The sequence below is a fragment of the Schistosoma mansoni genome, chromosome 4 (genome assembly GCF_000237925.1).
Source record: "Schistosoma mansoni strain Puerto Rico chromosome 4, complete genome".
In the NCBI taxonomy this organism is placed as follows: Eukaryota; Metazoa; Platyhelminthes; class Trematoda; order Strigeidida; family Schistosomatidae; genus Schistosoma; species Schistosoma mansoni.
The window spans coordinates 21,344,473-21,366,170 of record NC_031498.1 but is presented as its reverse complement, the minus strand read 5'-3'; the positions used below and the strand labels follow the sequence as shown (position 1 = coordinate 21,366,170).

The following is a 21,698-nucleotide window of genomic DNA, read 5'->3' as shown; positions in this document are numbered from 1 at the left end:
ACTTCGAACCAACTCATCATCATTTTATCAGTTGATCTTGAATGTAATTGTTTGGTGGACATCTGCATAAATTTGTAAATTATATAGAATTCACTAATTGTCCAGTTCGTATGACTTCCTATCCCAGTATGTTATTCGTATGCCATTCGCATCTAATGATTTTAATTACTCTGTCGGGCAGGTGTGTTTGATGTCAACATGGATCAGTTAGTTAAGTGCAGAGCAGATCCTAGCATCTGTGTACGTTGACTCGAGTTTCCAAAACCAATTAGCACAGCGAGGTGTTCTCAGAGTAGTGGAGATAGTAATATTTAGTGGTAATAGAAAAGATTAGGCATCGACGACACGATTCGAGAAAATGCAGATTAATGTTGTTAAAAAGATTAATAGGGCACTTAAAATATAAGGAAAGACAAACTGAGTGCACCTACGCCGATGCAAACGATTGTGAGCTATACCAATCTAAGTCTGAACATCAGTTACGATAAACCCACTGAATCTAACCACATAGTTTGCATCTACCTACATGACTCAGTCCAACAGTCAGTATCTTTATGGACTGATACTATCACTTCGTTTAACCACCTTGCCCCCAAATGCCCTGGTACGGCCGAGAGTGGCGAGGGCCCGCCCTCTCTCTCTCGAAATGCTCTCACACTGCCACGCGTATACAGCCTCTGCCAGGAAAGTCCTACTCACCACATTCTCGTGGCGGGCCCGCGGTGTGGCCCCCTAAGATAGCCACCTGCTTCGGTCTGGGCACCCGGGCAGCATCATAGTCCTCACACAATTAAATGAAATGACAGTTTTTTGTGTGATGCATATATATCTGGTGCCCCCTTGTACCAATATTTATGTGTTCAAATAAATAAATAAAATTATCCACCCTCAGCTTTAATCCAATTTATTCTTAAACCAGCCATTACCACGCGTCGATGAAGTCTGTGGATGATCACTAATTTGTCAACTGGTATACCATCAATATGAATGTGAAACAGAATATGCAAACAAACATGATATTCTTCATAGAGACAATAATTAACTTTAGGTTTATTTTAACCAAAGCTAGAAGAAAGTTGATCGATTTATTTTGAAAAAGAATAGTCAGTGAAAATAGTAAACAATCCACAAATATGTGTAGGTCAACATCTCATTACTTTCATATTATATCACCGACTGAAATAATTTCTATCTTTGTACACATGCAGTATGTAAGGTTAACCAAAACAAGATGGTGAATTTTTCTTGTTACATATAATAAATAACGTTGTATATACTCAAGTGTATGAGTGTGCTATTTTACAGATTTGTTGTTGAACACAGTAAATAACTTCTGAAGTATTGATATACACATTTGATTCGGAGTGAAATAATTAGGAAAATGTGGATTAACCAAACGACCATCATCTTCATGATCATTGTGTTCAGAGTTAAATTAAAATAAACTGTGAGTTTATCTAAAAATGAAACAGTACTGAATTTCGATTTCTTTAATTACTAAGCAATAAATGCTATTCCTAGAGATGTATTACTTAACTAAGTGGTATATGACAAAACTACTTAATCCCTGTTGACCAGAAAAACATATTACTGGTTGCTAAACAAATGGTAAGGCTTTAGGAGATTGGTTCAGTATGGCTGACGGAAACCTGTGCTGTAACTCATTATTTGCATTGAGCTATTAGAAGTAGTCTAAAAAATCGGTTTATTTCAGTAGTTTCTCCTCAGGTGCTTATAACTATTTATGTAGTGAAATGTAACTCTGAGGTAAAATATAATGTGACATAATTGACAGTGGTGACGATAAGAATTAAAATGACAAGGATTATGAAAAATGATATCGACAATATTATTCTAATTCTTTCTGTCAATAATGTCAATCGTTTCACATTACGTATTACCTCAATGTTACATTTCAATGCATATATGGTTGTAAGCAGTTGATTAAAAAACCACGAAATATAATGAATTCAAATTATTCTGATTCCATCGTGGTTTCAGCTTTATTCAAATTCATAAAGGGAACCAATCGCATGATATTTCAGTGGTTATGTGAGTACTGGTGGTGGCTTGACTGATTAGACCAATCTTGGTTTATTGAAAGTCAAAGGAGTTTATGTTAATCAAGTTCATCATTCACGACATCAAGATCTTACTTTGGCTGTAAAAGGTCGGGTTTTCAACAAGCCGATTAGAACAGCTTTGTTTCATGCTTGTGAAACCTGGCCTCTCCGAGTTGAGGGTGCTTGGCGACTGTGTTCGATCATCGTTATTTCTGAACGAATCCTGATATACAGTGGGAACACCATGTTAGGAATCCAGGTCTACAATGTGTGTCGGGTCATAGTGACGACGATTTATATGATGTTAACATCTTGAAACATCGATTCCGGTGGCTTGAGAACGTTTTACGAATAACACCACAGCATCCCCCACATCGTGTTTTGTTAGCCAGCTCTGAGACTAGTTTAAAAAAATAGGTAATTGGATCCATTCTCTATTCCAACCTGTTTATTTCACATGCATCGTTATTTTAGCAATACAATTATACATTTGATAATCCTCATTTTATATGCACATAGATTATTCGGAAACAATTTTTCATTTCACACTTTTAATTTTTCCTTCATATAAAAACAAATTAACACTTAATACCAGCTATTAATAACTCAGTCCTACTCACACACAATCCATTCAGTCATTTATTTTCACATTGTGAGCTTTTCACATCATTCCCATTTAACTGACTCATGTTATTCTACTTACTAATGTCAAGATCTAAATATGGTTGGATCAGCACAGTATGGATTTGATTGTTAAACGCTTTATATTTCTTTGATTACACTGAAGAAGTCCATACAAGTATGCTGGACGAAACGTTGGAATTATTTAAATTTCATTCGATGAGATTATTTCAAATGTAATTTTGAAATATAATGACTTCTCTATAATGGGCGCCCAGTTTTTGACAAACTATTCGTCCTGATATTGATGAATATTCGTATAAATTAATCGACTAGTTTATTTCCGACAGTCTGAAATAGATTGTCAAAATGTATCCATGAAACTAATTTATTACCAACGTCTGCACGACATATCGATAATTTCTTCTCTTCTTATACTAACTTAAAAGTCTTTAAATGAAAGAACATGTGTCACTTCATCAGTGAAATTATAAGGACTTTAAATAGGTGGAAATCGTTATTGTCGAGTATACCTGTCAACATTTCCTTCATTCTGATTTTATTACAAAGTTATATTATTCCTGGTTAGTTCCAGACCTCATCCTAACTATAACAGACCTTCCGTTATTGTGAGGATATATACAGAACAGTTGGTTAGTTTAAATAATTTTTTATCTAGATCTGTATGTTATGAAACGATTAAGAACATAATAACGATAGACCTATCACAAAAATTTTCCTTGTTATTCCATTTTCATTCTCTTCACTTCTAATTGTAGATGATTGTAAGTACCCTTTAACGAAGTTGAAATCATTCATCGTTAAACTACACTTTCTTAAACATGACATAACAGTCCTTCTATCAAGAAAATACTAGTTTCTGACTGTTGCACTATGGGATAGTCATCATTAGAAAACACTCATAAAGTTGTGACTATGCCAGTGAACGTATGTCCATGTTACATTCTTGACTACAGACAGATTTATAATAAGACAGATGTTGATTAAATTGTATACTCCGATAATAATACTATACACCAAAATGATATTACTTCAGATTATACATTTCACCAACATAGTATATTTTACATTCATACATACATTCAAGCTTATGAATCACTTGTTTTTAAATAATACACATCCTTATTGTTTTTAATGTTCCATTACTTTTTTTCTTTATCAACCTTGATTATCCTTGTAAATCGGTGAACAATTTGTAATTATTTTCAAAATATAAATTACATAATCTAGACTGACTCCATGAGGTATTTCCTGGAGTTCTAATGAGAAGCAGTAACCAGTGTTCAACCAAGTCTGTTGGGAGATATTAACTCACTGAAGACGTTGGTGAAATGGTTGCTCAATTTCGTGGATTGGTTGAAGTTAGACATTAACACTGTTGGATGCCGGCCGGCTCAGTGCTCTATCGGTTAACTGCTCACGCGCGGGACTGGTAGGTCCTGGGTTCGAATCTCGCTCGCGAGGTGGGATCGTAGATGCGCACTGTTGAGGAGTCCCACAATAGGACGAAACAGCCGTCCAGTGCTTTCATGGTGGTCTAGCTTCAATTGACTCATCATTTCAACTATATATAATCAAGATTTGTTCAAGCTTATCACCGTCAATATTGTCCTGTTTTACGGATTAATTTTTAAGGAGAGTAACAACAACATAGAACTAATGAACTGAACTATCTTTTTAAAATTTTTGCATATAATAAAATGAAAATGTTCATTTATATGAAAATCAAAATATTCTTATTGTTCAAATATATATATATAAAGTGAAAATGGAAATGACTCTATGACAATATTAAATAAGTATATATCGATGAAATTAGTGGAATAGAAGAGGTAAGGCAATTTCTTTTTCTTCCTTCCTTCCTTTTTTTGTTGAAAGTATCATTGATTGTTTAATTCTGTGAAACTGTTTTTTCCTTACTGGAATGATTTATGATTAACGCAAAAATTTATTGTCTAGAAATATTGATTCTCTATTTGTGGACTGTATGTGATTGAATAGTCATAATATAATAGTATAGTTGTAAAGGTAAAATTAATTTCTAATACATTGTTCATTATTGTTCGGTAATCTTTCAAATGAAAATAAATAAAATGAAACATTAGTTAATGAATCTGATTAGAATTATGCATAATAGTCAATATAAAGTGATTTATAATATTAAGTCGATCATAAACAATATAGAATCTGACAAGTATTTGGATCTGTTATATCCTAGAGAAGACTTAAGTATGGGTAACTTCCGGAACCTATTAATGAACGATTATTATATGTATATTCTTATTGTTTAACTATTGAGTAATTAGATTGTGTGTATCTATATTCATCTTATTATAAGCTTCATTTTGACCTATAAATTATTATTATACGAATTACTGTCCCTAAATTATATTCAATTTATTGATTATGGTCTCCCACGTTCACAGCCACATTTGGCCTGATCTTGTACAAATATTATTTTCTATTTTGTGGTGTGATGTGGTCTGTCTGTCTAGTATATAAACAGACTATGCTCGAAATAAATGATTCACATAGCAGAAGCTGTAATTGGTGTTCTGGACTCAATTGGAAGGGCTAGACGGACAAGGGACCAATAAGGACGCTAGACTTCCCATACCCGTTGAACGTCATTGTATTGGCACAGTACTAAGATTAGAAAAGTCGTATTTCGATTGGTGGATAATTCACATGATAAAAGCCGCACATAAAAATCAATAACGAATAAACATACGTCCTTTGTTTATTTTGTAAAGTCATAACAAATTGGCGACGGTCTTTGTAAAGTCACAATAGGATCGGTTCAATTTGTCACACTATATCATTATCAGGACAAACGTCAGGATAGTAGAACTGCTAGCAGCATTGGTGACAGTAAATAATGAAAACATTAAGCATAAAGAATATGGATCTAGAAGCAAAAATCAATTTGATGCATATCAAGTATAGGGGGTAATTTTGAAACTCAATATGTAAGGAATGATAAACAGTGAATACATCCGAACCGTTGAGATTAATTCTGAGCCATGCCACCATAATTCAACATCTTCAACTAGTGGTTATGATAATCGAGTGAACTTAATGTAGTCTGTACGTATCGACAAGGGTTAGCTCAACAACCAATGACCTCGTGGATTGATCTTTTGTCTTGGTTTACTCTCTTCTAGCTTTTTTCCAGTTTACTCACACACACCAGCAAACATTACTCTACTAACTTTAATAAATCACATGCAATTAACGGATGATCTTAAAATTTATCACTTAATGAAAAGGTCAGCTATTTGACGGTTATGCTACTGCTAAGGCGGTCGCAGGAATAGTCAGATTTTATTAGAAAGGTTAAGATCTCTTATGGAACGATAAGTGCTTCCATACTTTCTACCAAATTGATTTTCCGTATGACCTTTGCCCTCTGATTAGTTGTCATGTTTTTTAGTTCGCTAAACTGCTACGTGACCGAAGGTCACATTCTGTTACTATAGTAACAACTGTCGTATCAATTTCGTTTGAGTTGCTTGTTCTACCACAAATGTCAAGTTGCCTGTAATTCCGTCTTCTTCCTGTCTTAGCCATAGAGGTATGATATGCTGAGTATAATTGACTGTTGTCAGTTCCGAAGAGAATCGATCGTATTAGACAAACTCAATTGTTTTTGTTCCTAAATCCGTGACATCGTAGACCGTACTGAACCCCAATAACAAGACACAATAGCTACATAAATACATCACAAACTTCGGAAACAACGGCAAAAAACTATCCATATTTTTCTTTGATAATTTTGAATAAATTGAGCAGTGGGTGGATTGTTATAAATAAATAATATATTTGTAATATCCCAATGAGTAGAAAAATTAGATTTTCTAACGTTTCGTGACTTAGTGTAAGCCACTTCTTCAGAGAACAAATAACCAAATTAACATTAATCCAAGTTTAAATAGTACAACGGAACAATCCAAGAATATTAGGTGATCAATTAAAAACAGGTCTGAATAAATCAATGTCAAGTCATTTCATTTCGGTTAAAGTGATTCATAAGGGATATGTATGTAATTTTGTGTGTATGTATGCATTGTTAATGACGAAAAATGTGTGACCTTTGTAATGACAAAGGATAGAGTTTAATTTGTAATGTAATGGTGTGAAATTGTAAATAATATTAGACTGGTCATTGGGGCTTCGCTTTGGTTTGCTCTGTATCCCAAATCATGTAATACTTCACGATTTTATGGTTTACCGAAAATTCATAAACCAAATATTCCTCTAAGACCGATGGTAGACTTTACCAACACACCGACTTATGCTTTATCTAAATATCTAAGCAGCATATTAAAGCCACTACAGTTCGACATACATAATATGATTAAAGATACATATGACTTTAAATCAAAACTATCGGAATTAATCATCGAGAAGAATGAAGTCATGGTAAGCTTTGATGTCGTATCTTTATATACTAGTATTCCGATTGATAACTGCTTAGAATTTATTAGTGGCTTACTAGAGAATGACACTATTTTGTCGGACAGATGTCCGTTAAGCATTAGTTTAATCATGAGATCGTTAAAACTTTGCTTAAATTCAACTCTATTCACCTTCAACGGAACGCTATACAGACAAACAAATGGTGTAGCAATGGGTTCCCCTGTGTCCCCGATTGTTGCCAACCTTTTTACGACACACATAGAATCAAAGATTTTCACCAACCACATTAAACCACGAATTTGGCTTAGATATGTAGATGACACATTTGTAGTGATAAAAAAGACGCATCTAAGATCATTTTCAAAACAGATAAATACACTTTCATCTCATATCAAATTCACGAATGAGAATGAAAATGAACATGGTGAGCTTCCGTTCTTAGATTGTTTAGTGAAAAGAAATATAAATGGAGTTCTAAATGTATCCATCTACCGAAAGCCTACACACTCTAATCGTTACATCGACTTCCATTCAGCACATCTTTTCAGTGCTAAAATCTCGTTAGCCTTAAATCTTTTTAGAAGAGCCAATAAAATCATCACTTCAGAAAAGGACAAACTAAAAGAACAAAAGAATATAATTAGCATCTTACAATTTAATAATTTTCCTATGAAGATTATCAGAAGTATATTAAAACAAGACAATTCAGCACGTAATGATAACAATAATTCGAATGAAATGCCATGGATTGGTACTGTAGTTTTACCATACCGTCATGGCACAACTGAAGAACTCCAAAGAATCTTAAAATAACACAGAATTAAAGTATATTACAAAACAACGAACACTCTTCGAAATACTTTAGTTCGATTAAAAGAAAAGATACCATTCATGTCTACACAGAACTGCGTCTACAAATTAGGTTGTGTCGACTGTGATGCCTTCTATATTGCAGAGTCATCTCGCGAAATCATGACTCGCGCCAAAGAACATATTAGGTACACAAAGAAACCTCCTAATAATCCTGTAGAACTAGATAGACTTCAAATTAAATCGGCATTAGCGGTTCATGCCATTTTCAATAATCATCAAATTGATTTCAAAAACATCAAAATACTACAGAAAGGTTTTTCCAATCACAAAGAAAGAAGAGTAGCTGAAGCTTTCCATATAATGCTTAATCCCACTGCCCTCAATAGAAAAGAAGGCCTTACCATACATCCCACTTGGACTATCTATCCTAGTCAACCAGTCTAATATTATTTACAATTTCACACCATTACATTACAAATTAAACTCTATCCTTTGTCATTACAAAGGTCACACATTTTTCGTCATTAACAATGCATACATACACACAAAATTACATACATATCCCTTATGAATCACTTTAACCGAAATGAAATGACTTGACATTGATTTATTCAGACCTGTTTTTAATTGATCACCTAATATTCTTGGATTGTTCCGTTGTACTATTTAAACTTGGATTATTGTGAATTTGGTTATTTATTCTCTGAAGAAGTGGTTTACACTAAGTCACGAAACGTTAGAAAATCTAATTTTTCTACTCATTGGGATATTACAAATATATTAATTTATTTATTTATATCCATATTTTTCGCTTCATTAAGGTTTTACATCACTTCATAGTTGTGTACAATGTAGCATACAAAAAGATCAGGTTTAACTATTTTAATGATTGGATAAATTCAAAATAATAGAGATGATGAAGACAAATTTTTAAGTAGGATTAAACATTAAACTTATGATTTTCTCGTATAAAAAAGAAACAAAACATAATAAACACGAATAAAAAAGTTACTTACAACTGGTGTAACAAATTGACTAATTGGAACAGTATATTGAATTGAATTCACAGGTATAATATCCGGATCGGATAACAGTGTTTTTGATTCATTAAGAATTAGGTGTTGAGAAGAAGATGACGAGGAAGAATATAATTCTGAAGGGTTGTTAATACTCATCAACATTCGAGACCGACCTAATTAAATAGTTAAAAGAAAACAACAAAAATACATATGAATTCATTTAATATTCTTTGTTTGAATCATCCCATCGATGTGTTAGGACTGCAACTGGTCAGTCTCTAATTGGCATATGTGCATACTGTGCGTATTGCCTCGATATAGCCTTAATTCACAAGCATTGTAAGCAAATACATATGTGTATAATGAGAAGTTGTTATTTCTGGAGAAGAAGAAACAACTGAAAAATGCTTATTGAAGGTGTCAATAAATCTTGGATAACTTAATCTGCCGTTGAGATTATTTGAGAACGTGAAGCTAAACTTATCCAAAGTTAATGTGTGTGTGTGCGTATGTGTATTCAGATGCTTATAAACTGATTAATGGATAAAATTGAATGTGATATCATCATTCACAGAAATTGAAACAAATTAGGAAAATAAATAGATGTAGTTTTCTCTGTAAGTCAAGGTGAATGAGTCATGTATTTCCATATTTCATAGCTCTTTTTTAGTTTGGTGTTTTCGATGATAAAATGGAATATATAAAAATATAATAAATAGATTTATCCTGTTTGGCTCAAAAAGAATCTTGAGCGAATAATTCCTCCTGTTTGTTGTCAATAGCATTCTAAACACAAAGGAAGTTTACATAGATGATTTAGTTGAATGTCAAGGCTAGGTAATATTATCTGGTTTTCCAAACCGAATTAGGTTGAGTGGTATTAGGAACCACAACTTAGTGACTGAAAGTTGAATGCCTTAAGCACTGAGCTACATCTCCACTTCCAGAATTGTAATGGCATATCAAAATCTGCAAAGTTAACCAATTAATCAGTGAGGCAGTAAAGGGCACTAGTGATACTAAATGAAAGCCGTATCATATATTACCCAATTAATAGGAATTAAAGGTGTAGAGTTTAATGGGTTTCGATAACTAAGAAGTATTGTAGCTGCTATAAGAATTGAAAGTTATACCTTTGATTGTATCATGCAAATCAGTTGACTTCGGTATGGATTGTTGAGAAGTACAGAGCTATGGTACAACAGTATGTTTTCAATACTTTCTAGTTTTGCTTTAGCTAATGTCAGTTTTACAATGAAGTCTATCTAAAAATCACCCAATTAGACTTTATTGCGTTAAAGTATTACGAGTTTTGGAATGTATATACGTATATAATGAGCGCTTTTAGTTGGGGAAGCGATGAAATTCACAAAATCAGCTTGTACCACATAACTTTTTTGTAATTTGTTTGCATTATATTGAGGGTTTTTTACAGCCATATGTTCTCACGCTTTGCTTAATTCACCTTAGCGGCCAACTTCTAAAATATTTTTCTTCACTAGTTTTGTTAATTCTTTAATATACCATTTGTTTTCACCTCATTATTAAGGCTGTTGTAAATATATTTATATGCATAATTGGTTTGCGAGCAAGTGATACTAACCGACAATTTAAATCCGAATCGAATGGGGCGACTTAGGTTCGAGCTAGTGACTTAATAGCTAATCACCGTTGGTCGCTACATATTTATTTCAAAACAGATGACACAATAGGTAATGAGGATACGTTGCGAATAGATAAGACAAAAAACACACAAACATGCACACATAATAAAATTGAATCCTAACCTGGAAATGAACTGAACAAATTTATTGTAGACATCGGTGATGCAGTATCTAACGTTTTTATAACCGATGGCATTGGAATTATAGCAGTCCACATCAATATCATAAATGTCATTAACAAGAGACTAGTTCCACCGGCTGCTGCTCTAGCGGCTTGTTTAGCAGTCACCTTATTATTATTGTTATTATTATCACGATTAAATTCAGTATTGTTGGAATTCACATATAGTGGTAGATAGGACTTTTCACTTTGTTTATTCATGAATTTATTGATGTAAGACCGTAATTTGCGTAGATGTAATGTAAGACTCCTGATATAAAGTAGAGAAAAGCAAAAGTTACAATAAATAATCAGTTATAAAATAAAATGTTTAAGTGTTGCATTGTCACGCTTATATAATTAACAACCTCACTGAGCCGACTACTGTAAACGTTAGGGTCGATAGCTTCAAATACAAATAATTTATACATTACTAAATTTGTTAATCAGAACATTGTAAAGTTAAGATGGTGGTGTGATTCGTTTATTATGACTGTACTACTCATGAGTAACAAGTCTGATTTGTTCGGTTAATCATAAACTAACTGTTCTCTTATTGGTTGATAAATTTTATCCATTCGAATATACTGAACTGTCAGAGCCAAGAGTAGACTGTTTTTGCTGAGTTTATCATCTTGAATGTGTTCTTTGTAACATAAGCTAACCATTATTTATTGTAGAACTATTTACTATGTATATATGTTCATATACAAATATTGCGATGAGCGAAGAGTCTTTTGACTTTTATCGACCTTGGATACGTTCTTCCGGTGATCAACATGTGATCCAGAGTATACTAGGTATTCAAAAAGTGATTAAGTACTTAGATTCCAAGCTATGGGATATGCTATTAATGAATCAAAATATGTGGGTAAGTATTATGCGTTTTAATCAAACACCATACGAATATGAGTAATTCACTCATAGATGTACTTCGGCTGCTTACGGAATATATTTTCCCCTACTTCGTCTTGGACTTCTTCCTCTAGTTAGCGGGGCCTGGGACAGCGGATTAGATTAGCCTATCGTGTCACTGTGTCGTTGACCTTCGTTCGTTTACCGAGAATCGTAATTAGCATCAAGCATATCAGTCGTGGATGCGCAATGCGGAGGAGAATTGTACTACGATAGAACGGGTATTTACAGCTCCTTTTTTTCGGTAGTTGTCTAACCAAGGTAGGTACATGATGTGAACCACAAAATTAAGATATATTCAAAAACTCCCTACACTAACACATATTAATAGATTATTTAAAATAATTACCGTTTATCTTCTTCCAATTCATATACTTGTCGACGTAATTGTTTGATTTCTTCAGTACACATAGAATACCGATGTTCTAAGTCAGTTACGTACTTTTGACGTTTGGCACGACTAGCTTGAGCAGAGAGTTTATTACGAATTTTTCGTCTGACAGTACGTATTGCTTTTTCATCAGTTTGGCTTAATGGAAATTTGATAGGTAGTTGACAACCGATTTGTTGGAGCATTTTACATTCTTCTGAAGATAATTTAACGCATTCTCCCTGTGAAACGAATAATTAAAGATAAGAATTGTTATTAATAACTACGTAATAGGTCAAGTGATAGCTAAGTTGACAACAAATTGAGTTATTTAATATAAGATTTGAAATTGTTCGTAGCAAGTGGTAGAACAAAGGAATGACCAATATTAGAGAAATAAAACATTTAACAAGGTCATGAATCTATGCCGACCGATAAGAATGATGAATGAGCTACGCATACACTTCAACGGATTATTCTAATGTGTTGAATTTGCTAAACTGAAAGTATTAGTAGTGGGATTAAACTTCGGAGAGAATCAACTTAAAAAGGATTGAAATAGATTCGAAGTAATAATATAACTCGGATTAAGAGAAAATAAGAGTTGAAATGTCTACTTTGAAATGGAATTAGCGTTGCGACAAATTCAATTAGCTTGAACCTGCGAAACGACAAACTGCTACAGGGTTTACCTAAGTAACATTATTAAAAATTTAATCAAATCGTATTGTCTCACATATTAATAGGAGCAGTAAGATATGTGTTAAACTTACTGAACCACTATCTGCCTTACGGTGGAATGGTGACTGGTTCACGAGTAGATTGTAATAAAACTAGTAGTAGTCAGGCCAAGACTTTGTATTGGTCAATGAAATCATTAATTATTGGCCTAACCTATGCTATCAGATGAACACTACCTGGTTGAGGTCCTTGTTATAACGTTGACGAGAAGTTGAAGACAAGTTACATGGCGCGCAATCATCAGTAACAATGACAAAGGTGCATTCTTTGTTTTGTTACAGACATTTAGTCTTAATATAATTTTATACTTTATATTCAACAAATTCACTCCTTATTTTTAATCACATTCTTAATATTTAACCTTTCATCCTATTCCTGATAATACTACCATTTTGATTAATTTGCTATTTATCTTGTTGATAAAAATCTGATTGCACTAATCTCACGTGCGATGACTTATGTCAATGCATATTTGCACCTGGTTTTGAACTGTTTATGACTGACTGAATTATTGTATTTCTGTCCATATAAAAAAAATTGAACACTGAACAAGAAATAAAACAAACAAACAAACGAACTTGAATACTCACAGGTTTATTATTTAGTAAATCTTCATTATTTAGACAAATTACCTTAGTAGTTTTATAAGAATCATTCATATCACAGTTATTAATTTCGGATGAGTCTAAATCATTATTAACTTCGGTTGAATTGAACAATTGGTGATGACGATGATGGTCATTGACAGAACTTGGAGAACTATGAATTGATGATGATGAATATAAAAGTTTTTGTTGTTGAATAGTTTTCTCTTGATATGAAAATTTTGGCATTGGATTAAAATGATTAATCAAAGATTTTCTTTGACAATTGGTAAACTTCACTTTCTCATTTTTAATTTGTTTAGATTTTGGAAAATTATCAGGATTAATATCGTCCAAAGATACCAATTCATTGGAATCAGGCAATAAATCTGTCCAACTAAAATCTGGACTATCTAAATCTTTATTCAATAACTCTAATGGAAGTGTATGAGTATCTAATTCAAATGAGAATAGATAATCAGCTTCTTTATTTAATCCTAAATCTAAAAAAAAACAAATGAAAATAATAATTACTCAATATGATGAGTAAGGAATTAATTTTTTTGAGTGAGACTTATGATATTGTATATCGATGATTATTTATTTATTTAAATACATAAATATTGGTACGAAGAGGCACCAGATACATATGCGCCCCACAAATCAAATGAGATTTGTGTGAGGGCTGGAATACTACCCAGGTGCCCAGATCGAAGCAGGTGGTTTTCTTAGGGAGCCACACCCGAAGCCCTCGACCTAAAGGTCTGATCTACAAGGCAGTGGAGCAACTTTAAGAGATGCAGTCTCATGGTAGTCGGTGACTAACGATTGATTCATACGCCATTTGTCCCCTCATGATACTGGAGCCCATGTGCACCATTGGTTTGGAATTAGAGTTTTCCAACTCCCCTAGGTGGACTTTCCGTGTCCACCGACCCGGTTAAAGCGTCGGACATTCGCTTTTCGTCCTCTCAATTTTGTAAACAACACCTCCGCCACGAGTAGGCAGTGAGTAGGACTTCCCTGGCAGGGGCTATATACGCGTGGCCATGTGAGAGCATTTCGAGAGGGAGAGCGGACTCTCCCCACTCTCGGCCGTACCAGGGCATTTGGGGGCTATATTCAGTAAATTAATGATCAAATTAAAGAATATACCAAAGTAAAAAAGAGAGAAAAAAACACGAGTTATGAGATAAATAACAGAATATAGAAGCGTATCAAAGATCATAAACCATATTTGTTTTCTCTTCTTTATCTTTCTAAATTCCTCGAGTTGACAATTACCTTTCATATTTCTATTTGATATTGATTAATTAATGACAAGGACTACTTGGTCTAACGTATTCAAATATGACTAGTGATCAGTGTAAATCATATAAAAATCAATGTATTTAGATGTCATTCCGATTTATTTTGGTTGTCAAATACACCCCCATCTATGGTCTTTGTATTCATACTTGCGTCGTCCAATTCAAATTTTTCTGTAGCAAGCATCTACCACCATCTCATCTCAACATAGTTCACGCGATGTCAAATCATCTAGGCTAGTAGCCACATTGCAACCTGGTCGATAGAATCCGATCTCCACTAAGAACGACCTGACATACATGACATTGATCAATTGTACAGACATGAAATACTGAGTGACATTCGAAGAAAACTACGACGATTTTCACAACTTCGCTAAGATTTGGAGACCCGATTTTAATCACTTTTTCAAGTCGTTGTATTATAAGTAGCTGGAGGCCAAAGAGACTATCCGTCAGTCTTTGTCATTTTAATCGTTCAGATTGGAAGCGGATAAATGCTGTATCTTTCCATTACAGTTTCACTAGCGTACATTTTAACCCTAGTCTATTTGATGGATTTAAGCAATGTTGGCTTTTTCATTTCCTTTGATTTCGTTACTTGCGATTACTTATGGTCGCTGCATAGACACCTCGTTAGTCTACACCTAGGTTACTTTCGATTTTCATCATTGCCGGGGCTCACTAGAGTGAGTTTTTGAGTACAAGTACAAGTTTCTGAAATCCTTTAACCCTTCTTGCCTTTTGGTCTAGGTCGATTACAGAAACCATTGCTGTTTCTTGTTTGTAGATTATGTCATTATTTATTATTTATTTATTTAATCACATATATATTGGTACAAAGGGCACCGGATACATATGCGCCACACAAAATAATGAGAATGGGAGAAGGAAGAAGATGCGTATATATAAAAGAAGGAAAAAAAAAGAAAAGGAGAAGAGTAGTGATGGGGGGAACTGAATGTACAACCAGAAGAGCTCTCTCAGTTAGGATAGTTATAGCCGCTCTTTATGAAGAAAGTAGAAGAAGGTTACAGCAGGACCGCCATTGGCTTCTATTCTGAGCCATATCTGATAACGTCTCTAGCCACTGTGTTGCACCATCTCTTGGACCCCAGCCAGGGAGTCGTGAAGGACCAACAGAAGCTAGCCCTTTGCAGCTCTCTTTCATGCCACGACACCATGTCATACACTGACCTCCTCTCCGCTTTTTCCAACCAGTCCCAGAGTCAGCAAATAATGCACGACGTGGAAGTCTCTGGGACGACATTCGTAAAACATGTCCGAGCCACCGAAGTCGGTGTTTCAAGATGGTGACACCAATCGAATTATCGTCTCTGCGCCCGAACACACGATGCCGAACCTCTGCATTACTAACATGGTGTTGCCACTGGATGTCAGCAATCCTTCGGAGACAACGATCATCGAACACAGAGAGACGTCTAACATCCTCAACTCGGAGAGGCCAGGTTTCACAAGCATAGAGCAAAACTCTCTCCGACGCGTTGTAGATCCGACCTTTTACAGCCAGACTAACATCACGAAGGCGCCAAAGATGGCCCAGATTGGCATAAGCCGCCCTGGCTTTCATTATACGTGCATCAATCTCATCACTCGCGCCCCACCAGCACTTATGTAGCTACCTAGATACACGAACTTCTCAACTACTTCAATCTGCTCACCATCTAGGGTGAGTACAGGATGAGAATCCTGCCAGTCTTGTAGGAGTACCTTGCACTTGGAGGCTGCAAAGCACATACCGTACCTACGGACACTGATTGCCAACTGATTAAGTGCGGATTGCATGCCTTGGGCATTATCGCACAGTAAGACAATATCATCCGTATACTCAAGGTCGAGAAGTCATTCTCCAGGCAGCAGATCCACACCGCCATTACTTACATCCATCAGAGCTGTTTCCAGAATGTCGTCGATGGCAAAGTTGAAGAGGAATGGTGAGATCGGGCAACCCTGCCTAACCCCACTGCTCGAATGGAACAAGGGAGAAAGGTGGTTGTATGCCCTCACTCTGCCTGAGGTGTTCGTATACAGGGCCTTTAAGATGTTAATGAACTTCTCAGGCACACCCTTCTTCAATAGACAATCCCAGAGAACAGTCCTGTCCAACGAATCGAAGGCAGCCCTGATATCAAGAAACACTACGATTGTTGGCCTGCGATAGGTATGACGGTGTTCTAACATTTGGCGGAGGGTGAAGATGTGATCAATGCATCCTCGACCAGAACGAAAACCAGCCTGCTCCTCGCGAGTCAATCGTTCTCGGGTTTTAAACAACCTACGAAGAATGACAGAAGCCAATAGTTTGGACGCAATCGGAAGTAGACTTATCCCCCGATAGTTATTACAGGAACAACGTGAACCCTTTTTAAAGATGGGGACAACTATCGACTCATTCCATGATGTTGGAGCACTTTCTTCCTCCCAAACCTTTGCAAACAACGCAGTCAGTTCCTTAGCCAGAAAGTCACCACCATCTTTAAAAAGAGCCGGAGGTAAATCATCTGGGCCCGGTGATTTGTAACGTTTCAAGAGTTGGAGTTCCTTGCGGACTTCCGCCTCGTTTGGTGGATCAGTCGTCACCGGCCATGGGGGGCAGGACAAACTGGTTGATGTTGCCGGAGCAGCAGGCCAGTTGAACTGCCCTTCGAAAAATTCCGCCCATCGTCCAAGACGTCGAGAGATGTTAGTGATTGTGTTAGGATATTCACAAGAATATCCCAAAAATTATCTCGAATGTAAAATGGTATGTTTTCAGACTCTTCACATAATTCGCATGTTATTTCCTATTGGCCATTATTTACAGTGTCCTAACTATGACTTTCATGTGTCGTTTCCCTATTGGTCAATTTTGAGTCGTCCTAATTATAACCTTCACGTGTCCTTCCTTTCCATTGGTTACTGATAATAGTCATCGTAACTGTATAAATATGCCTTGTCTGTAAACCATTTTTGTTCTGCTGCTGACCCCATAAACAATTCTCATTTAACGGCTGTGTTCTGATTTATTGGAGTTGGGGAACAGTATTGGGGTCGAACTAGGATATCTGAATTTGGTCAATCGGTAGAATTTCGCGTAGTCCTATCGCAATACGCTATATTTCGCATTATAACAATTTGGCGACGGAGATTTTGCAAACAAGTTGCTGACTAGCTATGGATCCAGTTAAATTAGAAGAATTGTTCAAGCAACAGCTGAAGCTGATGGAGATGCTTACTCAGACGCAGATCTCTTCTCGAGTCTCATGTACACCAACAATCCCTCAATCAGTCGACGGTATTACTAGTGGTATTTCAGAGTTTCTTTATGATCCTGATGCCAATATTACATTTGATACCTGGTTCAGACGTTATGAAGATCTTTTTAAAGTCGACCTTGCTGACAGAGATGATTCGTGGAAGGTGCGTCTTCTCCTTCGAAAACTTGGTCCATCAGAGCTTGATAAGTATTGCAACTATATTCTACCGCAGAACCCACGAGACCGTTCCTTCGATGCCACTGTTCAAACTCTCAGTCAACTTTTTGGTGACCACCATTCACTTTTTAATACGCGTTATCGCTGTTTAAAACTGGTCATGAACGAGTCCGATGACTTCTTAACCCATGTTGGCATTGTCAACCGTGAGTGCGAACGGTTCAAGCTCAAATCCCTTACCGACGACCAATTCAAATCCCTCGTATTCATATGTAGTCTTCAGTCACCCAAATTCTCCGACATCAGAACTCGATTGCTGAACCGCCTTGAACAAGACCCTACGCTGACACTTAATGCAATCGCCGACGAGTATCAACGCATTGTCAACCTGCAGCGTGACACCACTTTGGTCCAATCTGGGGGCCAGGGTGGTTGCGAAGTTCACGCTGTCCAACGTCAGAACAAATCTCCGAGATCAACAACCTGTGGTCCTACGAAAGCCAGTGCTCCTTCTTTCTCTAATCACTCCAGACCGGTTCACAAGAAGCCCCCCTCTCCATGTTGGCACTGTGGAGCCTGGCATTATGTGAAATTTTGTCCATTCAAACAGCAGGTGTGCGATCGCTGTCATAAAGTTGGTCACAAAAGCGGTTTTTGCCAATCCCATCGACCCAATAGTCGTCGAAATGCACAGACGCAACGTCGTCATACTAAAAAGCAGCTTCCCTCATCAGGAAGTTTAGCAGCAGTCTTCCACACCCATGCCGCCACGCGACGCAAATTTCTAACCCTCTCAATCAATGGTCAGCCAGTTCGATTGCAGTTGGACACTGCATCAGATATCACTATTCTGTCAAAAGAAACTTGGCGAACCTTGGGCCAACCTCCCATCAAACCATCTTCGCAGACAGCCGTTAGTGAATGTGGTGGTCATCTCCGCCTTCATGGTGAACTTAATTGCTGTATTTCGTTCAGAGGTACAACCTTCAAGGGTACGTGCTACATCACCAAATCCCCTCTCAATCTTCTGGGTTTAGATTGGTTCGAAGAACTTGGTCTTGCCAATCTACCTATCAGCACTATCTGTAATCAAGTAAAAACTCCTGCTACTACACAACAGCATGCTGCAGACCTCCAAAATCGATTCATCGAACTCCTCCAGCCTGGTTGGAAGCTACGAACAGTCCATAGTGCGATGGCACCCAGGCGAGTAACCCGGCAGAATCCTCGAATGCAGAACACTAGAATTCCCTACAAAGTTGGTGCGAAAGTGTATGTTCGGGACTATAGACATGGGTATGATAGATGGATAGAGGGTGAAGTCGCAAAGAGACAGGGGAAGGTCATGTATGAGGTCAGAGTAAACCAAGAAATCTGGACCAGGCATCATAATCAACTACGGACAAGAGATGCCAAAGAAAAAGTTGGAATTATTAACCGGGTTCCCCTCGACTTACTGCTAGATACTTTTCAACTTCCGCCGATGCCTACAACGGAGGCAACTGAGTCGTCTAACCAAGCAGAACATTCTTCAGGTTCTTCGTCGTTACCTCGAAGGAGGTCAAAGCGCAAACGAAGAAAACCAAAGAACTTTCAGGTAAACCCACGATTGCGTCGCTATTAATTTTTTCCAAGGGGAGGTGTTAGGATATTCACAAGAATATCCCAAAAATTATCTCGAATGTAAAATGGTATGTTTTCAGACTCTTCACATAATTCGCATGTTATTTCCTATTGGCCATTATTTACAGTGTCCTAACTATGACTTTCATGTGTCGTTTCCCTATTGGTCAATTTTGAGTCGTCCTAATTATAACCTTCACGTGTCCTTCCTTTCCATTGGTTACTGATAATAGTCATCGTAACTGTATAAATATGCCTTGTCTGTAAACCATTTTTGTTCTGCTGCTGACCCCATAAACAATTCTCATTTAACGGCTGTGTTCTGATTTATTGGAGTTGGGGAACAGTATTGGGGTCGAACTAGGATATCTGAATTTGGTCAATCGGTAGAATTTCGCGTAGTCCTATCGCAATACGCTATATTTCGCATTATAACAGATTGGCATCCCGTCATCCTCGTAGATTGTTTCACTCACACCAGACTTCTTGCTGCCAGTGGCTCGGATGAGTTGGAAGAGCTCCCGGCAGTTACCAGATGCAGCTGCTGCTTCCATCTCATTAGCACGCTCCGACCACCAGGCTTCTCGGTCCTTACGCAAGCTTTGCCCAATTTCATTACGTAACAGCCTTCGTTTGTGGTCATACTCACGGTCACCCGGAGTAGACCGACGGGCTTCGATCAGTTGTAAGGAGCCAGAAGAAACCCAGTGCTTGTAAGCGGGACGTTTCGCGAAGCCGCAAGCGGCTTTACTCGCCATTTTCATGGCGTCGTGAAGATGCAACCAATGCTCATCCATACTTTTCGGTGGGATGGTACCTAGCCTAGAAGCTAGCTCCGCTCGATACTTACTTGCAACAGAAGTTGCAGCCAGTTTACTAACATCGATCCGTTGGTGGTGGTCAATCCTTCGGCCACTGAAAAGTAAGGTGAGATTGGCGCAGACCAGGGCATGATCAGACTCCAGATAGGTACTCCAAAAGGAGCGGCAGTCTTGTACACAACCACGCCAGCGGTAGCTGATCGCGATGTGATCAATCTGAGTCCAGGCTTGGGATGCAGAAGGAGGACGCCAGGTAGCACACCGGCGATGACTGTGCCGGAAGTTAGTGCTGGCCAGAAACAGGTTGTGGTCTGTGCACAGTTGCAGCAAACGGTCCCCGTTATCTGTCCTGCGACCAACAAGTCCCTATCGGCCACCTAAACGACTCTCTTCTGTGCCTAGACGCCCGACCTGTGCATTCAAGTCTCCGGCTAGTACTACAATATCTGTCGAACGCGCTTTCTGGAGAAGAACTGTTAACTGATGGTAAAACTCATCCTTGATTGCATCCGGGCTGCAATCTGTCGGGGCATAGGCGGAGATGACGAAAAGACACCGATTCTCACGCCGATTTCTTCTCACTTTGATGGAACTTTCTAATCTAACAGCACATAACCGACTGTTAATGGGGATCCAATCGATTAGTGCTGCCTCAGCTCTAGCGCTTAGTGCGACACCAACGCCAGCAAGACCAGACGAAGATGCCGCAGGGTCCCCGGATAAGCGCACGTGAAACAAGCTTTTCTAGGTGACAGATGGAGAACGAATTTGTAGTACTTCACTAGAGTCTTGAATACGGGTCTCGGATAGACAACAAACGTCAACATTAAGACCTTCCAAAGACATAGCCAGCCCTATCTGTTGTCTGATCTGCATTAGTGTGCGAACGTTGAAGGAAGCCAGCTTGAACGGCGTACATGGTTTCAGAAAGACTGCTTCAGTATTCATAATCGGTGGAAGCGTTCACTTTCAACCAGACAGTGACTGGAGATCGTTTAGATAGGACAGATTTTCCACCAAGAGCGAGCTGCTGCATAAGTTGAAAAGTAAGGTTACACAAATTGGGGATAAAAGGGGGGAAAAAGCGACGTAGTAAATGAAAATAATAATAATGGTAATAAAA

General features: G+C 37.2%; 1 protein-coding gene across 1 annotated transcript; it reads right to left on the bottom strand.

Moving 5' to 3' along the window:
* Positions 1–4,761: 4,761 nt before the first annotated feature.
* On the bottom strand, positions 4,762–13,639 carry Smp_144890 (putative camp-response element binding protein; the record flags this gene model as incomplete). The annotated part of the gene is made up of 5 exons (XM_018797181.1): positions 4,762–4,776; positions 8,954–9,129; positions 10,744–11,051; positions 12,045–12,307; positions 13,397–13,639. 5 exons carry the CDS (start codon positions 13,637–13,639, stop codon positions 4,762–4,764), a joined length of 1,005 nt encoding a protein of 334 aa, XP_018652248.1.
* Positions 13,640–21,698: the final 8,059 nt, after the last annotated feature.